The sequence below is a fragment of the Eurosta solidaginis genome, chromosome 4 (genome assembly GCF_040869045.1).
Source record: "Eurosta solidaginis isolate ZX-2024a chromosome 4, ASM4086904v1, whole genome shotgun sequence".
In the NCBI taxonomy this organism is placed as follows: Eukaryota; Metazoa; Arthropoda; class Insecta; order Diptera; family Tephritidae; genus Eurosta; species Eurosta solidaginis.
This window is the reverse complement of record NC_090322.1, coordinates 124,927,153-124,946,622: the sequence shown is the minus strand read 5'-3', so window position 1 is coordinate 124,946,622 and position 19,470 is coordinate 124,927,153. Positions and strand designations below refer to the sequence as shown.

The 19,470-nt window shown below is 39.0% G+C and overlaps 2 protein-coding genes across 2 annotated transcripts in view; one reads left to right on the top strand and one right to left on the bottom strand.

Annotated features, from left to right (window-relative positions):
- LOC137250276 (myosin heavy chain, clone 203-like) overlaps positions 1-19,470 on the top strand; it is a 77,362-nt gene that overhangs the window by 28,652 nt on the left and 29,240 nt on the right. The gene's annotated exons all lie outside the window — the stretch shown is intronic.
- LOC137250275 (uncharacterized) lies at positions 15,405-18,535 on the bottom strand. Its single transcript, XM_067782776.1, has 6 exons — positions 18,433-18,535; positions 16,411-16,483; positions 16,277-16,342; positions 16,030-16,217; positions 15,729-15,888; positions 15,405-15,670 (listed from the first exon to the last, which is right to left on the bottom strand). The coding sequence occupies exons 2-5, from the start codon at positions 16,466-16,468 to the stop codon at positions 15,787-15,789; spliced, it is 414 nt and encodes a 137-aa protein (XP_067638877.1). The 5' UTR covers positions 16,469-16,483; positions 18,433-18,535; the 3' UTR covers positions 15,405-15,670; positions 15,729-15,786.

Genomic DNA, 19,470 nt, shown 5'->3' with positions numbered 1-19,470 from the left:
GGGCAGGGGGCCAAAGTGATCAACATGTATGGTGTCGAATGGTATCGGTATTTTAGCAATGCTATGCATATTTCGCTTGTTCACGCGGGCTGGGGCTGAGTACATGATGCATTTAATACAATTTCGAACAAAGTTTTCTACTTTATCTTTCATCTTGGGTAGCCAATAGTGTTTCTTTAGTTGATCGCACGTCTTATCGACGCCTAAGTGACCAATTTTCTCATGAACCAGTCTAATAATTTTATTCTCCATTTCATTCGGGACGTACAACTGTAGCCTCCCCTCCCCCTCTTTCCTAAAGACGAGACCGTCTACTAATTCAAAGTTCGGCACGGGACCTGTCTCTAGCTTTTCTCGTAATTGTTTTATGTTATTGTCGCGGTATTGTGTCGCTTGGATGTGAAAATCTGCTTCGTCAGCATCCGCGGCGAAGACCATTTCGCAAAGTTTTGTTATTCCCGCAGGCTTCTTGTCGATAGTAGCGACGATTGATTCGGATTCATCGGCAGTTCCGGCTTCAGGGCAGCGGCTAAGCGCATCAACGTGTCCCATGTTAACTCCACCTCTGTGTTGAATTGTATAGTTATAATTTTCAAGCTCTAGAGCCCATCTGGCTATCCGCGGGTTAAGTTGTTTTTTACTTAAAGTCATCGTAAGGGAGTTGCAATATGTGACTATCTTGAACGGAATTCCTTCCAAATAAACTCTAAACCGGCGTAGAGCGTATATGATGGACAGGGTTTCCAGTTCGAAGCTGTGGTATCTTGCTTCCGCGGGTGAGGTGGCTTTTGAAAAGTACATAATCGGGTGCAAACGACAGTCCGTTTGTCTTTGGAGTATGACCGAACCGAAACCTGCTGAACTTGCATCGCAGTGCAACTCAGTTTGTTTCTTCGGATCGTATATTGCAAGCACTGGGGCGGACGACAGTTTTATTTTAAGTTCCTTAAAGGCTCGTAAACAGGCTTCTGAGGGTTCGAATTTAACACCATCTCGTGTCAGTTTTTGTAATGGTCCAGCTATTTTAGCAAAATTCGGAATAAACCTTCTGAAGTATGAGAAGAGGCCTAAGCAGGTCTTAAGTTCTTTACAATTTTTCGGGAGCCTATATTTTTTGATTCCTTCTATGTGCGCATCGCTGGGGCGAATGCCATCCGAACTGACTGAATAGCCTAAATATTCGAGAGTATTAAACCCGAACATACATTTATTTAGCCAAAGTTCTAAATTCGTTTCCTTCATTCTTCTAATTTGCCGAGGATCTTAACGTGGGTTTGGAATTCTACCGTGGCTACAATTAAATCATCCATATATATCATTATCGATCCATCGTCAACCAAATCTTTGAAAATGTTGTGGACATATCGCTGGAATACAGTGGGGGCGTTTTTTAACCCAAACGGCATACGCATACATATATTCAAATTGACCGTAAGGCGTTACAAAAGATGTATATTTAATGGAATCTGGGGCCATTTTAACATGGAAGACCCGTTTTTAGGTCTAGTGTTGGGAAAAAAATTTTTCCGCCTAGATAGTCGAGGCAGTCTTCGATCAAGGGGAGCGGGAAATTGTCCCGAACTGTTAATTTATTCAGCGGTCGGTAATCAACACATTTACGAATTTCGCCATTCTTTTTTTTACTTATACAACCGCAGAGGCATATGGTGAATCGCTTGGCCTAATGATACTTTTCCAATAATTCATCCGTTATCTTTCTAAGTTCAGATTTTTCATAATGAGAAAGTCGCCTTGGCAACGCATGGAATGGTTTATCCTCAACTAACCTTATTTTCATCTCGTAATCATACGGTTTAGATTCGATATTTTTTGGCCTCAAATAGTTATCTTCTAAGGTCTTTCTCAATACATCAGTACTATTTTTTTCTAATTCTTGATTTATATTAATTTCAGATATGCAGGCGGCCTGTTTATTAAAAATATTCTCACTAAAATTTTGATCAAGTGGGCATAACCCATCGCTGCAAGCCTCATGAGACACTACGTTTATTTCTTCGAGCTCAACATCTTCTACCCGTATACTGCTATTTGGTACAGAGATTTGTAATTCTGAATGCCTCTTTTCACCCTTAAGACTAGGTATATTATTCAAGTTAAGCGCACAGAAATAAGAAGTGTTATCTGGCATATCATTATTTTCTTGTTTTGTATGTTTAATTGTCGCATCACCTAATAAGCATAAGCAAATATGAAATCTTTTTAAAAAATCTCTGCCTAAAATTAGAGGAATCTCCATAGTGTCATCAGGCACCACATTTAAAACAAATTCATCTATTTTATTTTTAAATTTTATTTCGCATTTAATTTTTCCAAAAATCATTAATTTGTTATTTCCCAATCCTCAATATTTTGACTGCTTGACGACTCCGCTCACATCAAATGGCACGGCGGACTTGCGAACAAAGCTAGTTGGACTGCCAGTATCAAATAGAGATAAACAGTCCATAAATCTTTTGCACTTAACTTGTTTTGTTACATAGGCGACACTTACCATATTCATAGATCCTAACATTTGGTAGCAACGTTCTTCATCCCCATTTTCAGTGTAGGTCCCGACTGCAGCAATGGTTTTCTTCAAGTTTAGTACCTTTTTTGAGTTAGTACAACTGCGGTGGTCATGGCCCATCTTCCAGCAACGGAAACAACTTCCCACCGGCCTTTTTTCGTATGGACATTTGCTCTGAAAGTGTCCCATATGGGTGCAATTGAAGCAGCGTATTTCTGCTGCATCAGTTTCATCGTTCTTTGGCGTATTTGATTTTGATGGTTTCGGTTTTTGAACGTTGTCGTATATAGATGGGCGAGATGAGCGACGACGCTCGTATAGGTCAAGCGATTGTTTGAATTCTTTCATCGTCCTTGCGTTTATTAGGATATATATTTCCGGGGACCTGTCTTGGAGGCCATCAACTATAAAGTTGATCAGTTCAAATTCGTCGACATAGTCACAACGAGCAGCGATGTTTTCCATTTCCAACACATATCGGCGAATGCTGCTTTTTTATCCCATTTATGAGTGGCCAACGCTTTGTATACTTCGTGACGGCTCACCACCCGACCAAATTTTCTAACCAAAAGCGATTTTAAATCTTCGTAATTTAGAACGTCTCTATACAGTAAAAGTTTAGCGTCACCGCAAAGAGAATTGCACAAGCAAGTGTACTTAAAAATGTCGTCCGCATTTACCATCTGCATGACTCTATCAAAATTGCGAAGAAAGTCGTGCACGCTATATGCTTTATTTTCACCGTCAAATTTTGTGATGGTATGTTCGATGTCCCGAAAAGTTAAACGATTTGGGATTTGTAGCCTACCGTTACCAATGGCGGTGTCGTTTCGTGCGTTTTGGAATTTACGTTTTAAGTCCGCAACGGATTTTTCCAACGTCAGTATTTCTTTTTCCTTTCTTAGGATTTCTATCCTTTTGTTCAGTTCATCTTTTATATGTTGTGGACTGTTAGGCATTTCCCCGTATAATATGCCTGCAGTTTCTTCAGTGAACTCGGTTGTGGTATTGGCCATAGTGGCAGCGGTGGTGATGGCGTCGGTATTGGCAATGACAGCGGCGGTGGTGATGGCGTCGGTAGTGGCAGTGGCAGCGGTGGTAGTAATGGCGGCGGTTTCAGCGTCGGGAATGGCGATGACAGCGGCGGTGGTGATGGCGTCTGTAGTGACAGGGACTTCGTGACAGCGGCATCGGTTACGGCAGCATCAGCAGTGCCGGAAGCACCAGAAATAATAACATCATTGGTAATGTTTTGGTTATCCGCGGCAAATGAATCATTTGTATTAATAGCTGAAGGAACGCGTACTGCAATATTGGTGGAAGGGATTTGGCCAGTCCCAACCACGTTTTTTAACAATTTCCGCAACTGCGTTGTTGTAGCTGTTTGTGGAAATTCCACTCCAGCATCAGCCAAGATATTGGCCATTTCCTCACGAATGTTCATTTTTCAATTGTTTTTGTGGTACGTGTGGTACACCTGAGCTATAATTCCGGTTTATTTGTAATAATAATGCCAAGGTTGGGTTTTTTATGTATATCTGTTCGCATTCAGTGCTCTATTCTCATCTTCTTTCTTTTTTTTTTCGTGTCTCTATCATTGCCATATTTTCACATTTTTTTTTAACATCTTTCTTATAATAAGTTATCGATGTTTTCCTACAGAGGGCTGCGTCAGCTAAGCAAGAATCAAAGCGAGCACCTAATTGGCTGATCGCCAGATTCTTGCCTAAAAGACAGCGCTGCCATACTTATATTTTTCGCATTACACCTTCTGCTCGTGCAACCGATCTGACTGTTAGATGGCGTTGGCTGCAATCCATCCAGTGACTATTAGGGCTGGCACACAATTATTACTAACGACGAGTGTCAGTACCTTCATTTCTGATGGATTACAGAGTATAAAAGGCGGCAATTGTAGAGGCGCTGGAATTCAGTTTGATTTGAGATTTCGATTAAGACGCTATCTAGCGAGCAAGAGCAGTATTATTTTGAATAGTAGAGTTTCATTTGAGCTATCAATCAGTTTGGTTATTAAGCAAGCTATTCGTTGCAAAGTTTGAGTGTTATTGTGAAGTACTTTAATAAAGGCCATTTTGCGTTATTAAATATTGGAGTTACTTATTCAACAGCTTAGTGATTCGAACTTAGCAGAGGATTGCAAATAAGAGGATTTGCAAGTAAATTCGTAACAATATATATGGCAAACTGTACAGCTTGCTACCATACGAGTGGGGGCGTCTCCGTTTATTGTGCAGAACGTCGTTTCTTCTATTTGATACGCCAACATCTCACCCCTGCTGTCCGCCTGCAAGTTTGAATGTCATAGGTTTGAATGTCACCACCTAACATTGGGTGGACAGATTACCTTCTCCCTTGATACTGACTGTAGATACGGGCGCATCTTATTCCATAATCCGATCTGATTTGGTCAATAGGAGAGTAAAGCCATTACACGGAACAAGATTGCGTGCGGTCACTGGCGAATACAACCAAGTACAGGGAGAAGTGACTTGCGAGGTTATAATTGGAAAAGACTCCATTCTACACAAATTCGTTGTGGCAGAGATTGTTGATGAAGTCATAGTCAGGAGTGGACTTCATAGTTGACCATGGCATCAAGATCGACAAGCAAAGAAGGATTATGCCCCATAAGAACAAGGCCATGCCACTTAACTTCAGTTTTGAGAAGGGGTTCAGCAGTAAGCTGGTGGGGGAGATTCGACAAAGACCACAAAAGTCAAAAGCAGTAAATTGGGCAAAGATTGGTGGAACGAATGGAAGACATAAATACAAATCGAATGAACCTGCGGGGAAAACACTGGCATTGCCATACCCAAATGGACGCAATAAAACGAAGAAAAGAACTTCCCAGAAATGCAAGGGGTGGTTTCAAGTCAGGGCGGACTACTGTTGGGAAACTTCAAAACGATACTGATTATGCAAAGCAAATCCTTAAAGCTCAAGCTCTTCGAAGTAGTCCACTAGCTAAACAACAGAGTGTGAGGCAACGAACCAGGGTCATGAGTAGTAAGATGAAAGACAGGTACGACAGAATATACCCGCGGTAGGTATGCCTGTCGTAAGAGGCGACTAAAATACCTAATAGATTCAAGGGGTTGTGTAGCGCAACCTTTTCAGGTTGCCAGCGCAATATATAGCTTCTCCAAACCCAATTGTCAACCTCACCTATCCGTGGCGAATCCTGTTTCACTAACAGACGAGGCTCTGGCGACCTCAAGCTCCACATGGAGCTTGGGGGTGGGGATGGAGGGATGGCCTGAAGGTTTAATGTGTCCACATAAATCGTTCCCGAGGTGGTCGGGCTAGCACCTTAATGGTGCTGTGTTACCGGAGCGTACCGGGTCTGTATCCGGCAAAGGACCATCACATCGATAACACTCCCCAAAGCCTTCGGGGAGCAACGTTATCGCTCCAACAACAACGGGTAGGTACTGTTATACAACCCTTATCGGCGGAAAGGTGTTCCATCAAAATGTCACTGTAGCTGGGAAAGTCTGTATAATGTGAAGCGAATCAGTGATGTCTTCTACCGCATACAAGCAATTGGGAAACTACGAAATAGAATGGTGGTTTATTTAGAGAGGCTAGCAGCAGTTGGATCGATAGATTTGTCTGACCCCAAAGGGGTTATGGGGTTAGAATATACCCGCGGTAGGTATGCCTGTAAGAGGCGACTAAAATACCTTATAGATTCAAGGGGTTGTGTAGCGCAACCTTTTCAGGTTGCCAGCGCAATATATAGCTTCTCCAAACCCAATTGTCAACCTCACCTATCCGTGGCGAATCCTGTTTCATTAACAACCGAGGCTCTGGCGACCCCGAACTCCTCATGGATCTAGGGGGTGTGACGGCGGTATGGCTTGGAAGGTCGCATGTGGTCATAACAAATCGTTCCCGAGATTGTCGGGCTTGGTACCGGAACGTACCGGATCTGCATCCGGCGAATGACCGTCAACATCGATAACACTCCCCAAGGCCATCGGGGAGTGTCCTTATCGCTACAACAACAACAACAGAGATTTGTCTGATCGGAACGATGAGACTTAGGTGGAGGACAGTGTGGCGAATATTAGCATTTAGATACATCAGTATGCTGCTACTAAATAAATGCACAACAACAGTAACGCAAGCAGCCGCACATATATACATGTAAACATCAAAGTAAGCAGCCACTTATAATATAAAAAGAGACATGTAGTCAGCACCTAAGAGCAGAAGTATTTATTCACACATATACACGCATATAACTAGTAGACGAACGTGAATATCAGATATAGAAATTAGAAATTGTAAATAAGCAGCCGTTCAAGACGGCTGTTCGTGAAAATTCCAAACCTTTAGAGAAATGGGCGAGCGAGGTAACCGAGAGTATAAAAGCAGCGCAAGCTGCGAAATAATGAGTAAGTTTGATTTTAACACGCTATAAGTAAATACGCGGGTATTGTAATTGTGAAGTACTACTACAACAGTAGAGAATAAAGAAAATTTTGCTATACTGAATATTTGAGTTATTTATTCGACAGTTCGAAGATTCGAACGTTTACAGAAGATGCAAAATAATCAGGAATCCCCCAAAATTCGTTACAATACTAAACGGCAGCCCTTCGGAGCGGATATCTGTTGTAACTGATCTAAGTGTTATTTTTGAGCCGAAATTAAGATTCACCACACATATCTCAACCACTATAAACAAAGCAACTGGTGTACTAGGATTTACCAAGCGTTGGACTAAAGAGTTTGACGACCCTTAGTTAACCAAGATCCTTCATACTTTGCTGGTACGTCCTATTCGCCAGTATTGTTCATGTGTTTGGTCTCCAACCTATCAAAGCCATATAAATCGGATAGAGTCGATTCGAATTGATTCTCGCAGCAAACCGTTTGAACTGCCTACGACCTACTTCTACCCTCATGATCCCATTCCAAGCGCTCCATTTCCACTTCTGTCGACCACTGCTCCCAGGCGTTGGACAATTCTTAGTGCTGCACGGTGCTGCGACAGACCTCTCTTAACACCTTTGCTCCGTACTCCCCACTCTACTACTCCGTTTTCATTTGTATGCTTTTCCAACACGGAGTTCATTGAATCAGCACTACCCTAGTTACTCGAGTCCGACGCACCGCTTAATGCGTTCTTGTCATCCTTAGCTTGCGACTCAGTCCTCCCTTATCATCGTCCTTATTAGATATGGCATCGTTTATCTTGCTCGTACGCCCACCTGCCCGACAAGAGGGGTTCAGCGGCCCAGTATTATATACGGGGAAAGAACCGTCCGGCACAGCAGCGCCCCTTACTATGGTAAGGCCATCAATATTTCCCGAGGTGGCCCGGCTGCAAATCGACCAATAGCCACAGTCCGCATAACACCCAGCCGCTCTCCTATGAGGCGAAACGGCGTAGATGCCAGTCCTAAACTGCTCTGCCTCATAGTCGGGAGCTATAGAGTTCGGCTAAGCCCTCACATCAACGACAAGGTGCCATAGTGAGGGTAGAATCCAAAACAAAATAAAGTAGTGACATAGGTATAAATATGCCATACAAATTCTTTTTATACTCAGTTGAGCAGAGCTCACAGAGTATATTAACTTTGATCGGATAACGGTTGGTTGTACAGGTATAAAGGAATCGAGATAGATATAGACTTCCATATATCAAAATCATCAGGATCGAAAAAAAATTTGATTGAGCCATGTCCGTCCGTCCGTCCGTCTGTCCGTTAACACGATAACTTGAGTAAATTTTGAGGTATCTTGATGAAATTTGGTATGTAGGTTCCTGAGCACTCATCTCAGATCGCTATTTAAAATGAACAATATCGGACTATAACCACGCCCACTTTTTCGATATCGAAAATTTCGAAAGACCGAAAAAGTGCGATAATTCATTACCAAAGACGAATAAAGCGATGAAACTTAGTAGGTGAGTTGAACTTGTGACGCAGAATAGAAAATTAGTAAAATTTTGGACAATGGGCTTGGCACCGCCCACTTTTAAAAGAAGGTAATTTAAAAGTTTTACAAGCTGTAATTTGGCAGTCGTTGAAGATATCATGATGAAATTTGGCAGGAACGTTACTCCTATTACTATATATATGCTTAATAAAAATTAGCAAAATCGGAGAACGACCACGCCCACTTTTAAAAAAAACTTTTTTTTAAAGTCAAATTTTAACAAAACATTTAATATTTTTACATTATATAAGTAAATTATGTCAACACTCAACTCCAGTAATGATATGGTGAAACAAAATGCAAAAATAAAAGAAAATTTAAAAATGGGCATGGGTCCGCCCTTTTTCATTTAATTTGTCTAGGATACTGTTACGTGGCTGACTGTTTGGGTGGCGAAGGAGCGGCGGCAAGCAGGTATGCTTGCGGGCCCAGGCTAGCTCGTCGTCTTGGGCGGGGTATTTCACCACCGTCCTCACCCGCAGCCACATGAACAAAAAGGGGGTTCATACCTGCATATTTTGTAAAAGAAGGGAAAACTGAAACAAATAGAAATAAACGTGAGGGGCAGAGTTAAGAGGGGAAAAAGATGGAGGCCTGTCCTGTCAGGTGGAGTCTACCCTCCCTCTGCAGTGCAACTTGCACTGCACCGTGGGCACTGTGCTGACTCCTGTTTACCTTACAGTGCCCCCAAACCTGACTTAAGTCTGTCCATCCGTCAATAAGTCTTTTCCCTATCACTCACCTTCACCTTACCTTACGGCGCGCAAGCGCAGCACCAACACCAAAATTCGACTTAGCCCTGCATTATTGAAAATATTAAAATTTCATCCAAACATAATTCTTATGATTTATTTACAAAATTTTTTGGTTTCCAAATTACCAACTAGTAATAAGTGCAATAATTTCAACAAACTTTGAACTCAAAGTTTACGACAAAATAATTTGCCAAGGATTCCAAAAGGCTTAACTAGTATCAATTTCTTAAACTCCTACTTACTCGAAGTAAAAAAAAAATACTCAAATATAATACTGAACCTTATTACTAGCTAACATTACAAATTCATGTGAAGGCAGGACGAAGTAGATAAATTCCAAATTCCATACAATACAAAATATTTATGACTACTAGAAAAGTCTCTGAACTCAAATGAAAAAAAACTTTTAAACCTTTAGGGCCACCCTAATGACATATTATTAATAGGAGCTAATTCTAAATGATAAAATTACAAATTCAAATAAAATGAAACAAAATAAGAGGGCGAACAAAAAAAATTCAAGTACCCTAATCTCTGACCTACCGCAACCGCTCAAGTAAACATAAGATCAAATATGTACAACGCAAAAGTAGGTCATCAAAGCAAAAGAATTTATGTTTATGAAAACAAAATGTATGTATGTAAGTGCAAATGTACGTTTGTGACGTTTTTCATGCATGCACGTATGTTCGTTGCAATCTGTTCTTATTTTTCTGATTTGCTAATTCCTGTTCTATTTGTGGAAGAGCAGGAATCTGTGCTAACACATATACATACAACTAAACAGGTGTATTTTGATAAATTTTTATGTTTCACTCAAAACACTCACCAAGTTACTCTTCTCGTCCAACGGCGCCGCTGCAGTTGAGTAGCTTTGCTGAAAACGCTGAAAAGAAATACTCTTAGCATGCATACAATTCTACAGGCCACGCCCACGTTGGCCACCCGCAATCACTCACCAAGATCACTCGCTAGTGATCTTTAGTAATGAGTGCTTTGGTAGTATTAATTCTACCAACGTGACGGTGAAACGTGTTTTAAAAAAAAGTATATTCGCACCAGCAAAACAAAGGATGCCTATGATGCTGAAGGCATCATTACAATTTCGGGGTGAGTGACCAATAACGAGGTATATTGGCCGGAATAAAAATAAAAAAAAAATATTTTTTTTTTTCAAAAATCAAAAAAAACCGAAAAAAATATTTTAAAAGCTCAAAGTTTAACGATTCTGAGTTACGGCTACCATGCATAGCCAAAAGAAAGAAACACCTAAGAAAAATATGTATCTGGTAAGGAAAGATAAAAAAGGGAAACACCAAAAAAACAAAAAAGGGATGAAAGGAATAAACGAATGAGAACATTTAAATGGGAGGGAGAGTGCCACCATTAGGAAGTATGGTGTTAAAGTGAATCCCAAATAGGCGTCTGACCCCTGAAACTAAATGACCCCTGTTGCCCGTTTCCTACTAAAAGTATGCTCCTTCCGACAATATAAACGAGATATAAATAAGCGTAATAATAAAAAAATACAATAAAAAAAATAATGTGGTGACCAAATCCAACGCCGGGACCGTTCCTCCCTCCGCCTGTGCTTGTGGTAGTTTGTAAGGCCAAAATGTGTAAATGTTGCTGCCAACTTTATTGTGATAGTTGCTGCCGTTTTTCTTTATTTGTTGTGTTAGCTCCCTAGGATTTTAGTTACCTGTGGTGTCGTTGCCGTTGTTGTTGTATTGCGCGCCAATACATAACGACTTAGTGTGGCGCTTGTGGGTATTGTTGTTGCAACCCAATGCCGCTGGTGGAAAATGCTCCTCCTCGATATTGCCAAGTTCTTGTGTTTTCACTGTGGTTGTAGTGTATGTGCCGCCAAATAAAATTATAGTCTAGTGATTTTGGATGTGTAGTAATAGTTGTTGGGCGGTGCGCCGCCAATCTCACAAAAATTGTGTTGTTGTCGCCGAGCGGTATGTCGCTAAGATGGAAATATATACAAGTTGTGGTTGTTGCGGCCGTGTGTTGCCAACAAAAAAAATTCTGTAGTGGATGTTGTTTGCCGGTACCAATGTAGTTGCTGTTGTTGCTGCTTTCTAACCCCTCCAATAAGACATGTTGCTAAAATTGCTTTGCCGTCGGCTAAATAATAAAGTGTTGTGACGATTACTGTTGGCGTTGCGCCGCCAATACCAAAACTCGTGGTTGCTATTGTTGGAGCGGTATGTCGCTAATTCGGCCTTTAGCCGCAAACCGTAATTTTCAATGCTCTGCCCAGTGCGTTCTTTCCAAAAGGGAGTGTCCTGTTAATATAAGGAAAGAAAAACATTATTCTTGGGGAATACCTAGTGCAAGAAGCCTGGTGATGCTAAAACTATTTTTTTTTGTTTTTTTTTTGTCTGCATGATTGATATACACACCGACATACATATGTCTGTACGGAGGCGTGCATATATGCATGCAAATTTGCTTTTGGCTTGGAAAATTGGCTATGTGGACGCCAGCTTCCCAGTGGGCATGCCAAGTTGGTGGGAGATAGAAAAAAATTCAAGGGCAGAGAAAACCATTGTACTTACCAGGAACTTCTGCTGCTGTCCTGAGTCGGGAACTGCTTGGTGGTGGACAGGATATCCCTAGCCTTTACTTCTTTGTGCGTCGTTTTTTTTTCACGTTTCGCGAAAAACTTTTCGGCGCGCACAACTTTCACAAGTTTCGCTTTTATTCACGCACAACAACCTTTTTTTTTTGTTTCGCTTTAAGCCGCGCACTTCAAACTTTTTAAAATATTTTTCGTGGCACAAACTTTTAAATATTTACTCACTCACACTGGGCACTTCATAAAGTAATACTTTGTCCGTTGCCTAACGTTGCGCCCTTTTATAGCTACCGCCGTGGCAGAGAACGTTACTTAGAACGGAAAATTTTTACCTATACGTGCAAAGCTATCTTTCGGTTTTCCCGTATTTTCATTTATGCATCCATACACTCATACATTCACACGCTTACCGCTCCACAAAACGAACACCTACACAGATACATTCGGTTCGTGCCTTGACCGCTCACACTGATGCACTCACACGCTCATAGCCTTGCCAAATACACATCCTCATACACACCAGAACAGAACAAACACATATGTAGGTACATGGCATTCGTCAATGCTGCTAGGTTGCTAGCAACATGGTGAGATTTTACTTATGATAACAGCATGATGCCAAGCGCAACATCTTATTTCCGTTGCAACATTGTGTTCACTATAGGTACAATGTTGTCAATGTTAAAGCTGTTATGATAATATTATGTTAATGGCAACATTGCGGCTAAGGCACGGACCTGGACACAAAACACATAGACACATATACACGCTGTCACCCATTCAAGACAGTATGGAGACAGGCTGTCGTTACAGGCTCGCAACCGCCGATGGTGCCTGCACTATGGAGCGTGTGCGTAGAAAAGTTTAAACGCAGCCTGGCAAGTATTATTTCCCGCGTCCAACGTGTGGCCTCGACCCACGACTCAATGCCGGGCCTATTTCTCTTCACGCCTTTAAATTTTCACACTGCTTACCTACAAACTAAATCACCGGGTTAATGCTACTACTTAAACCTATATCACAGATACTACTCTACATATCTAATAGTAAATAAAATATCACAGATAAAAAAAAAATAAATAAAAAAAATAACATAACAGATCAAATAGTCAAGTAGGTAAAATAAATAAATAAATAAAAAAAAAATAAATACAAAAATAATCAAATAAATAAAAAGGTCAAAAAAAAAACATAAATAAAAATAATTTAATAATACAATCACATACGTCAATAAATTAATAAATACAATACGTCAATAATTAAATAAATACCATAGGACAAAAGTACTAGCACTACAAAAAACATTAAACTATTTTGCAGAAATGTCTTTAGCGTGGTATACGCCGATCTTTTTCCCACTACTATCGCCAAGTTCATACATAGAATTCCCTATAACGTTTAAAACAATACATTTGACTTGTTTTGGTGCTAATTTGGCGTTGTAATTATCAACTTGGGAGCTTTGTTTGAAGTTGCGGCGATATACCACTTGTCCAATCTGAAACTTTATATCCTTACTCCTGGTGTCGTAGACCTTTTGACTTCTATCGTGGGCCAGCTTCAGCTCCTTCATAATTCTCTTTCTTATGAGCTGCATTTTATCACCAGCCGTATCTATCTCCACGTCACCATCCTTCAACGCCGCCAACTTTCGGTATAGCTCATATGATGCAGCATGCTGTATCATAGGCACACCGAAAGTGGCATAGTATGGTGACATGTTGATGGCTGAGTGAGTAACGTTGCGTAGTGCAAATGCGGCATCGCTGACGCATTTGTCCCAGTTCTTTTGGTTGCCCTTTATGAAGGACCTAATTATCTGCAGCACAGATCGGTTGACTCTTTCCGCAGCGTTACCCTGAGGTGAATAAAATGCAGTTCTCGCGTGTGTCGTGCCTCTTTGAATATTTCCGAGACGAATTGTTTGCCGTTGTCCGAATGGACATATTCGGGGACACCAAACACGTGAAAGACTTCTTTCTCTAAAAATTTTATAACCTCAGCTGAAGTGGCCCTTCTCATAGGTTTTAAAAACACAAACTTAGTAAAGTGATCTAGACAAACAAAGACATACACGTTACCATCTACAGTACGCGGATACGGACCCATACATCAATATATGATATACACGTAAGCATTTGGTGAAATTTGAAGCTTCTAGCTGTTAAAATGGGGCCGAAATCGCAAAAAAAATATATATATACTATATATATATACTATATCTACCATCATATATATATTATATATATCACCGATCTCTATGATTTTTTGACACAACAATACATACTATATACGTAAGCAATCGGTGAAATTTGAAGCTTATAGCTGTTAAAATGGGGTAGAAATTGCGAAAAGTTTCTTATCTGAACAATCGGTTGTATGAGATATATACTATATATACAACCGATCTCTATGATTTTTTCAGACAACAATATATGCTATATACGTAAGCATTTGGTGAAATTTGAAGCTTATAGCTGTAAAAATGGGGCAGAAATTGCGAAAAGTTTCTTATCTGAACAATCGGTTGTATGAGATATATACTATATATACAACCGATCTCTATGATTTTTTCAGACAACAATATATGCTATATACGTAAGCAATCGGTGAAATTTGAAGCTTACAGCTGTTAAAATGGGGTAGAAATTGCGAAAAGTTTCTTATCTGAACAATCGGTTGTATGAGATATATACTATATATACAACCGATCTCTATGATTTTTTCAGACAACAATATATGCTATATACGTAAGCAATCGGTGAAATTTGAAGCTTATAGCTGTTAAAATGGGGTAGAAATTGCGAAAAGTTTCTTATCTGAACAATCGGTTGTATGAGATATATACTATATATACAACCGATCTCTATGATTTTTTCAGACAACATTATATGCTATATACGTAAGTATTCGGTGAAATTTGAAGCTTCTAGCTGTTAAAATGGGGCTAAAATTTGCGAAAATATATATGTATACTATATATACCACCGATCTTTATGATTTTTTCAGACAACAATATATGCTATATACGTAAGCATTCGTTGAAATTTGAAGCCTCTAGCTCTTAAAATAGGGCAGTAATTACGAAAAGTTCCTTATCTGAACAATCGGTTGTGGGGGATATATACTATATATACGACCGATCTCATCAATTTTTTCAGGGAACAATATGTGGAATATACGAAAGTATATGGCGAAGTTTGAAGCTTCAATCTGTTAAATTGGGTAAGATATTACAAAAATCCTCTTTTTCTGAAAAATCGGTTGTATGGAGGATATATGCTATAGTGGTCCGATCCGGTCGGTTCCGACAAATGTCTAATCGGACACCCAAATACACCCGCTCACCAAATTTTATCAAGATATCTCAAAAATTGAGGGACTAGTTTGCATACAAACAGACAGACGGACAGACGGACATGGCTAAATCAACTCAGCTCTTCAACCTGATTATTTCGGTATACTTAATGATGGGTCTATCTATCTTCCTTTAAGGACTTACAATTTTCGGTTTCGTGACGAAATTAATATACCATTTCATTTTCATGAAAGGTATAAAAATAAAATTAAAATAATTCAAAATCCTAATTAAACAACACAGTGATTAAAGGTACATTTGCACATTTCATAATTAAAAATAAATTAAAAATAATTCAAAATCCTACTTAAAACTGAAACTTTAATGGTCCTATTCCTGTGTGTTTGCTTTTTTATTTTCTTTATAGCACTTTTTCTTGGTGAAGCGTCCCTTGGCGTGTTTAAAGAATGCTATCGAAGTTCGCTCGAAATCTGAATCTGTCGAGTGCGGGAACTTGGACGAAAATGTACCTAAATACAAAAACAAATAATTAGTGCTAAAGGTATTTCACAATTGGTAGTATTATACTTTTTAAGTAGGACGTCACACTGAGTGCTCTTACAGCCTTTTTTTCGTTTGTCCCTTTTCAACATAGCTGCTGAGCAACACCGTCTGTCAATATTTTCCGCCATGCATTTCTAACGAACTTTTCGCCAGTGTGAGCCATTACGGTGGATAATTCGTCTTTCTGAAAATATACATTTTTGGAAAACTTATAATGTAGATAAAAACATAGTTAGATAATATGCAAATATTACGCTTATTTTTACAAAGCACTATTGAAAATAAATTATTCATATATGTACGCCATTAAGTATTAATATATTACCAGGTTTTCATATTTGCTGCCATGGTCCTGCACTTCCTTTTCAAAGTTTTGAAACTTTTCCAAATCATTGAAAGGAGTTTTCAACAAAAGATTGCTCCGACGCTTTTGGCTATGGTTTGTTCTCTGCTTCGTCTCTTGTAAGATGCGCGTCATAGTCCTCTTCACAGATTTTTCATTATGATGCGTTTCTGTAAAATAAAGACATATTAGTTACTGATATATTAAACAACTGTAGGTCCTGGTTTACCTTTGAGCATTTTTTGCTCCGATGCTTTTGTATGGTCCAATATTTTTTTTCCGAACTCTTCAAGATCTGGTTAAACAAAAAAATATCAAAATTGTTTATTACTTCGAATACTTTATTGATTTAAAAATGTTTACCATTTTTTGTTATGGGGCTGTCATCTGTGGCGCTTTCAAAAAATCTGTTGAAATTCATTCTGTCTTCGTCTGTCTGTTTGAAAAATATACGTTCTTTTGAATCAGTAAGTTTTAATTTAAAGAATTTGAAGCTAAATGTTTATACATATGTGTAAATTAATGAAGGAAAGGTGCAAAAAAATGGAGGTCGCTGTCATAAAAATTGAACTTTATTACTTTTCCTGAAACTTCGTTTAAGTTATGTTGAAATATAGCGTTTGAAAACTGCAACTTACTGGTTGATTTTATTTTAGACGTCCAGATCGTATAGGTGCCTCAAAAAAATTGTCTAAATTTAATACTTCTTTCCCTAAAAGGATGGCGTTTTGGTTAATAGCCTCTATTTTATAAAACTTCTCAGAAACAGTGTAAAAATTGTCAGGTTCCTTACGCGAAAAGTAAAATGATGAAGATTTTACATATGAGAGTGAGCCATTTATAAAACTCCCCTTTTTCAGCTCTATTACTGGGCTTGTTTCATTTTTTGAACACATGCTTTCTTCCACGATACGATTATATACCTGTGCAGCGACATTGTTATGCTTCCGAATTTTTCGTTTCAATTTTGATAAATAATTTTCGAACTTAAAGGCACTAAAAGTTTCCAGAGGTCCAAAATGCAAAGTATCACTTGCCAAATGGGTTAAGCAATGGAAATTGAAGGTTGGAAAATCACTATCATAATACTCGGGTAGAAGTTCTATAAATTTATCCAACATATGGCTAGCTCATTCATTGTATTTAATACAGTGATCTTTATTTAATAGTATTCTGATGCTTAGAGCAAAAACTGGGTCCAAAATATCTTTCAATAAAAAAATTCCTGTGTAAAGTAAGAATGCCCTCAATTCAGTGGCTGTGAATCGTTCAAGTTCTTTCAGGGATCGTGGACGTCTAGAAAATTCGTTTGGCACTTGGCTATATAAGCACTGCAGTCTTGAGTTTATTAACTGTATTTGTTGATTTGATAGTGAATAGTGTCTATTACGTTTCCTTAACCAAGCCATCAATAAAGTTTTAGTAACTCCAAGACAGACTATGTGCATATAGTCCAAACCAAAGCTTTTCACAATATCTATTGGAAGTTTTTCAATCGCGGTTGGCTCTGAAATAACATGATGCCGTTTATCTAAACGCGCTCGGAAGTCTGAATCAGTTCGAAGGGAACAGTTTTCTTTAATAAACACCATTTTATGATTTTTTAACTCCCCTTTTTGAGTACATTTAGGGCAACAGGAATACTCCGAATGACTTTTAATACCAAGAATATATGCTCTTGCGGGTGCGTCACATATAAAGGCTCGGCAAGTCACAGTGTAAAGCTTTTCGTTAAAGAGTAATCCATTTTCCATTAAACAATGTAATTCATCAATAAAATTACTTAGAAAGTTGTTCGCACTCGCTGATTTGCAATAAGCTCCAATAACCCTAACATCATCTGACCCGTTTATATTAACTAAAATTGGCCATATTTGTAAACTAGAACTCTTGGCCAAAGGAAGTCCGTCAATGTTAATGTTTAAATCCAAGCGAATATCACGAAAATCATTCTTGCGCAAGAAATCCATTAACGATTTTTTAACTCCATAGTGAATATATTCACCCGAACCCATTTGTACTCTTTTTGATTCTTTTGGCGTATTCTTGAGGGTCCTAGAGCATAAAGGAAGTCCTGAAATGCGTTTCCCCAAAATTTTCAATAAAGCGTCAGTCGCAGCACTCGATATATTGAAGTCGACGGCCCAGTCGGACAAGTCTTGTCTCAAGTCTGTATCTTCCTGCTCTGATTCATTGTCATCTGTATCACTATCGTATGTTTCACTACTATGTATTGTGTCTAAGTTTTCAGTTCCAGTTATTCCCTCAGGATTGGCCTAAGCGTTGGTTTGAGCTGCCGATGAGGAAGCGTTTTCTTCATGCCATAGCACTTCAATAATTTGCTCGCTTTCCCTTTTTAATTTTTTTTTATTCATTTTCACTTACTATTTTTGTTATAAATAAAATAAACTTATTTCACAGCTAATAAAATATCTCAGCACAACTTTTCACTATTTTTATTTTGTTGGTATAACACTAAGGATGAGTGATCATGTCGTGCAAATAATCGATAACTCTGACAATAATCATAACATCGCATTTCTAGTGTTATTCGAATCGTTCCACAGTCGAATTCTAACCTAGTTCTCTAACCTAGTTTTCGATTCGAAATACATTAGAGAACTACATTAGAATTCTAATGTAAAATTACAATATTTCTCTAACGTTAGAAGCAAGGCTTCAGGAATAGGGGCATTAAGACCTCTGGGATCCCCTACTGGTGCGCCCATCACTGGAACATCGCCCCCTCGGGCACCCTCATCTCCGCTATCCGACATTTGGCACACCAAATCGATCTTCTGGGAAAAGTTCAATGAATTTCAGCCTCACTGACTGACACCCCGTTCGCGACAGAGATCCTAATCGGGCGTTCAGGGCCAAAAGATCCGAAGATCCGCGACGCGCACCTATTAAAATAGTCTGTGGGCACAAAGCCGACGGCCCTCGGAATACCAGTGTCGATCTGGTTGAAAACTGAACCCACGATTTGATCAAGCGCTCGAGTGTGACTTCTCGTAACGCGCCTATCGGAATTTAAAATCCCCAATCCCCCAATTACGCGGTTCTCTGTCTCTTTATCAGACATTCACTGTCTGAACAATAGATTTATGTAAAAAATTTGAAAAAAAAAATTAAATAAAAGAATCTATTTAGCCAGACACCCTAATATATCCAAGGACACGATATCCAAACCGCAACCCAAATGGAAAAAAAGAAGAGAAAAAAAAAATTATGCGAAAAAGAAAAAAAAATGAGATGCAAAGAAAATATCCCGATAAAACCAATCTGCTTGTACTTGCAGATCCAACAAATAATAAAAAAGTAAATACTATAAGATAACAGGTCCAAATTCACCCAAAACCCAATAAAAAAATATATAAATAAAGGATATTAAATAATGGATATAAAAATTACAATATATGT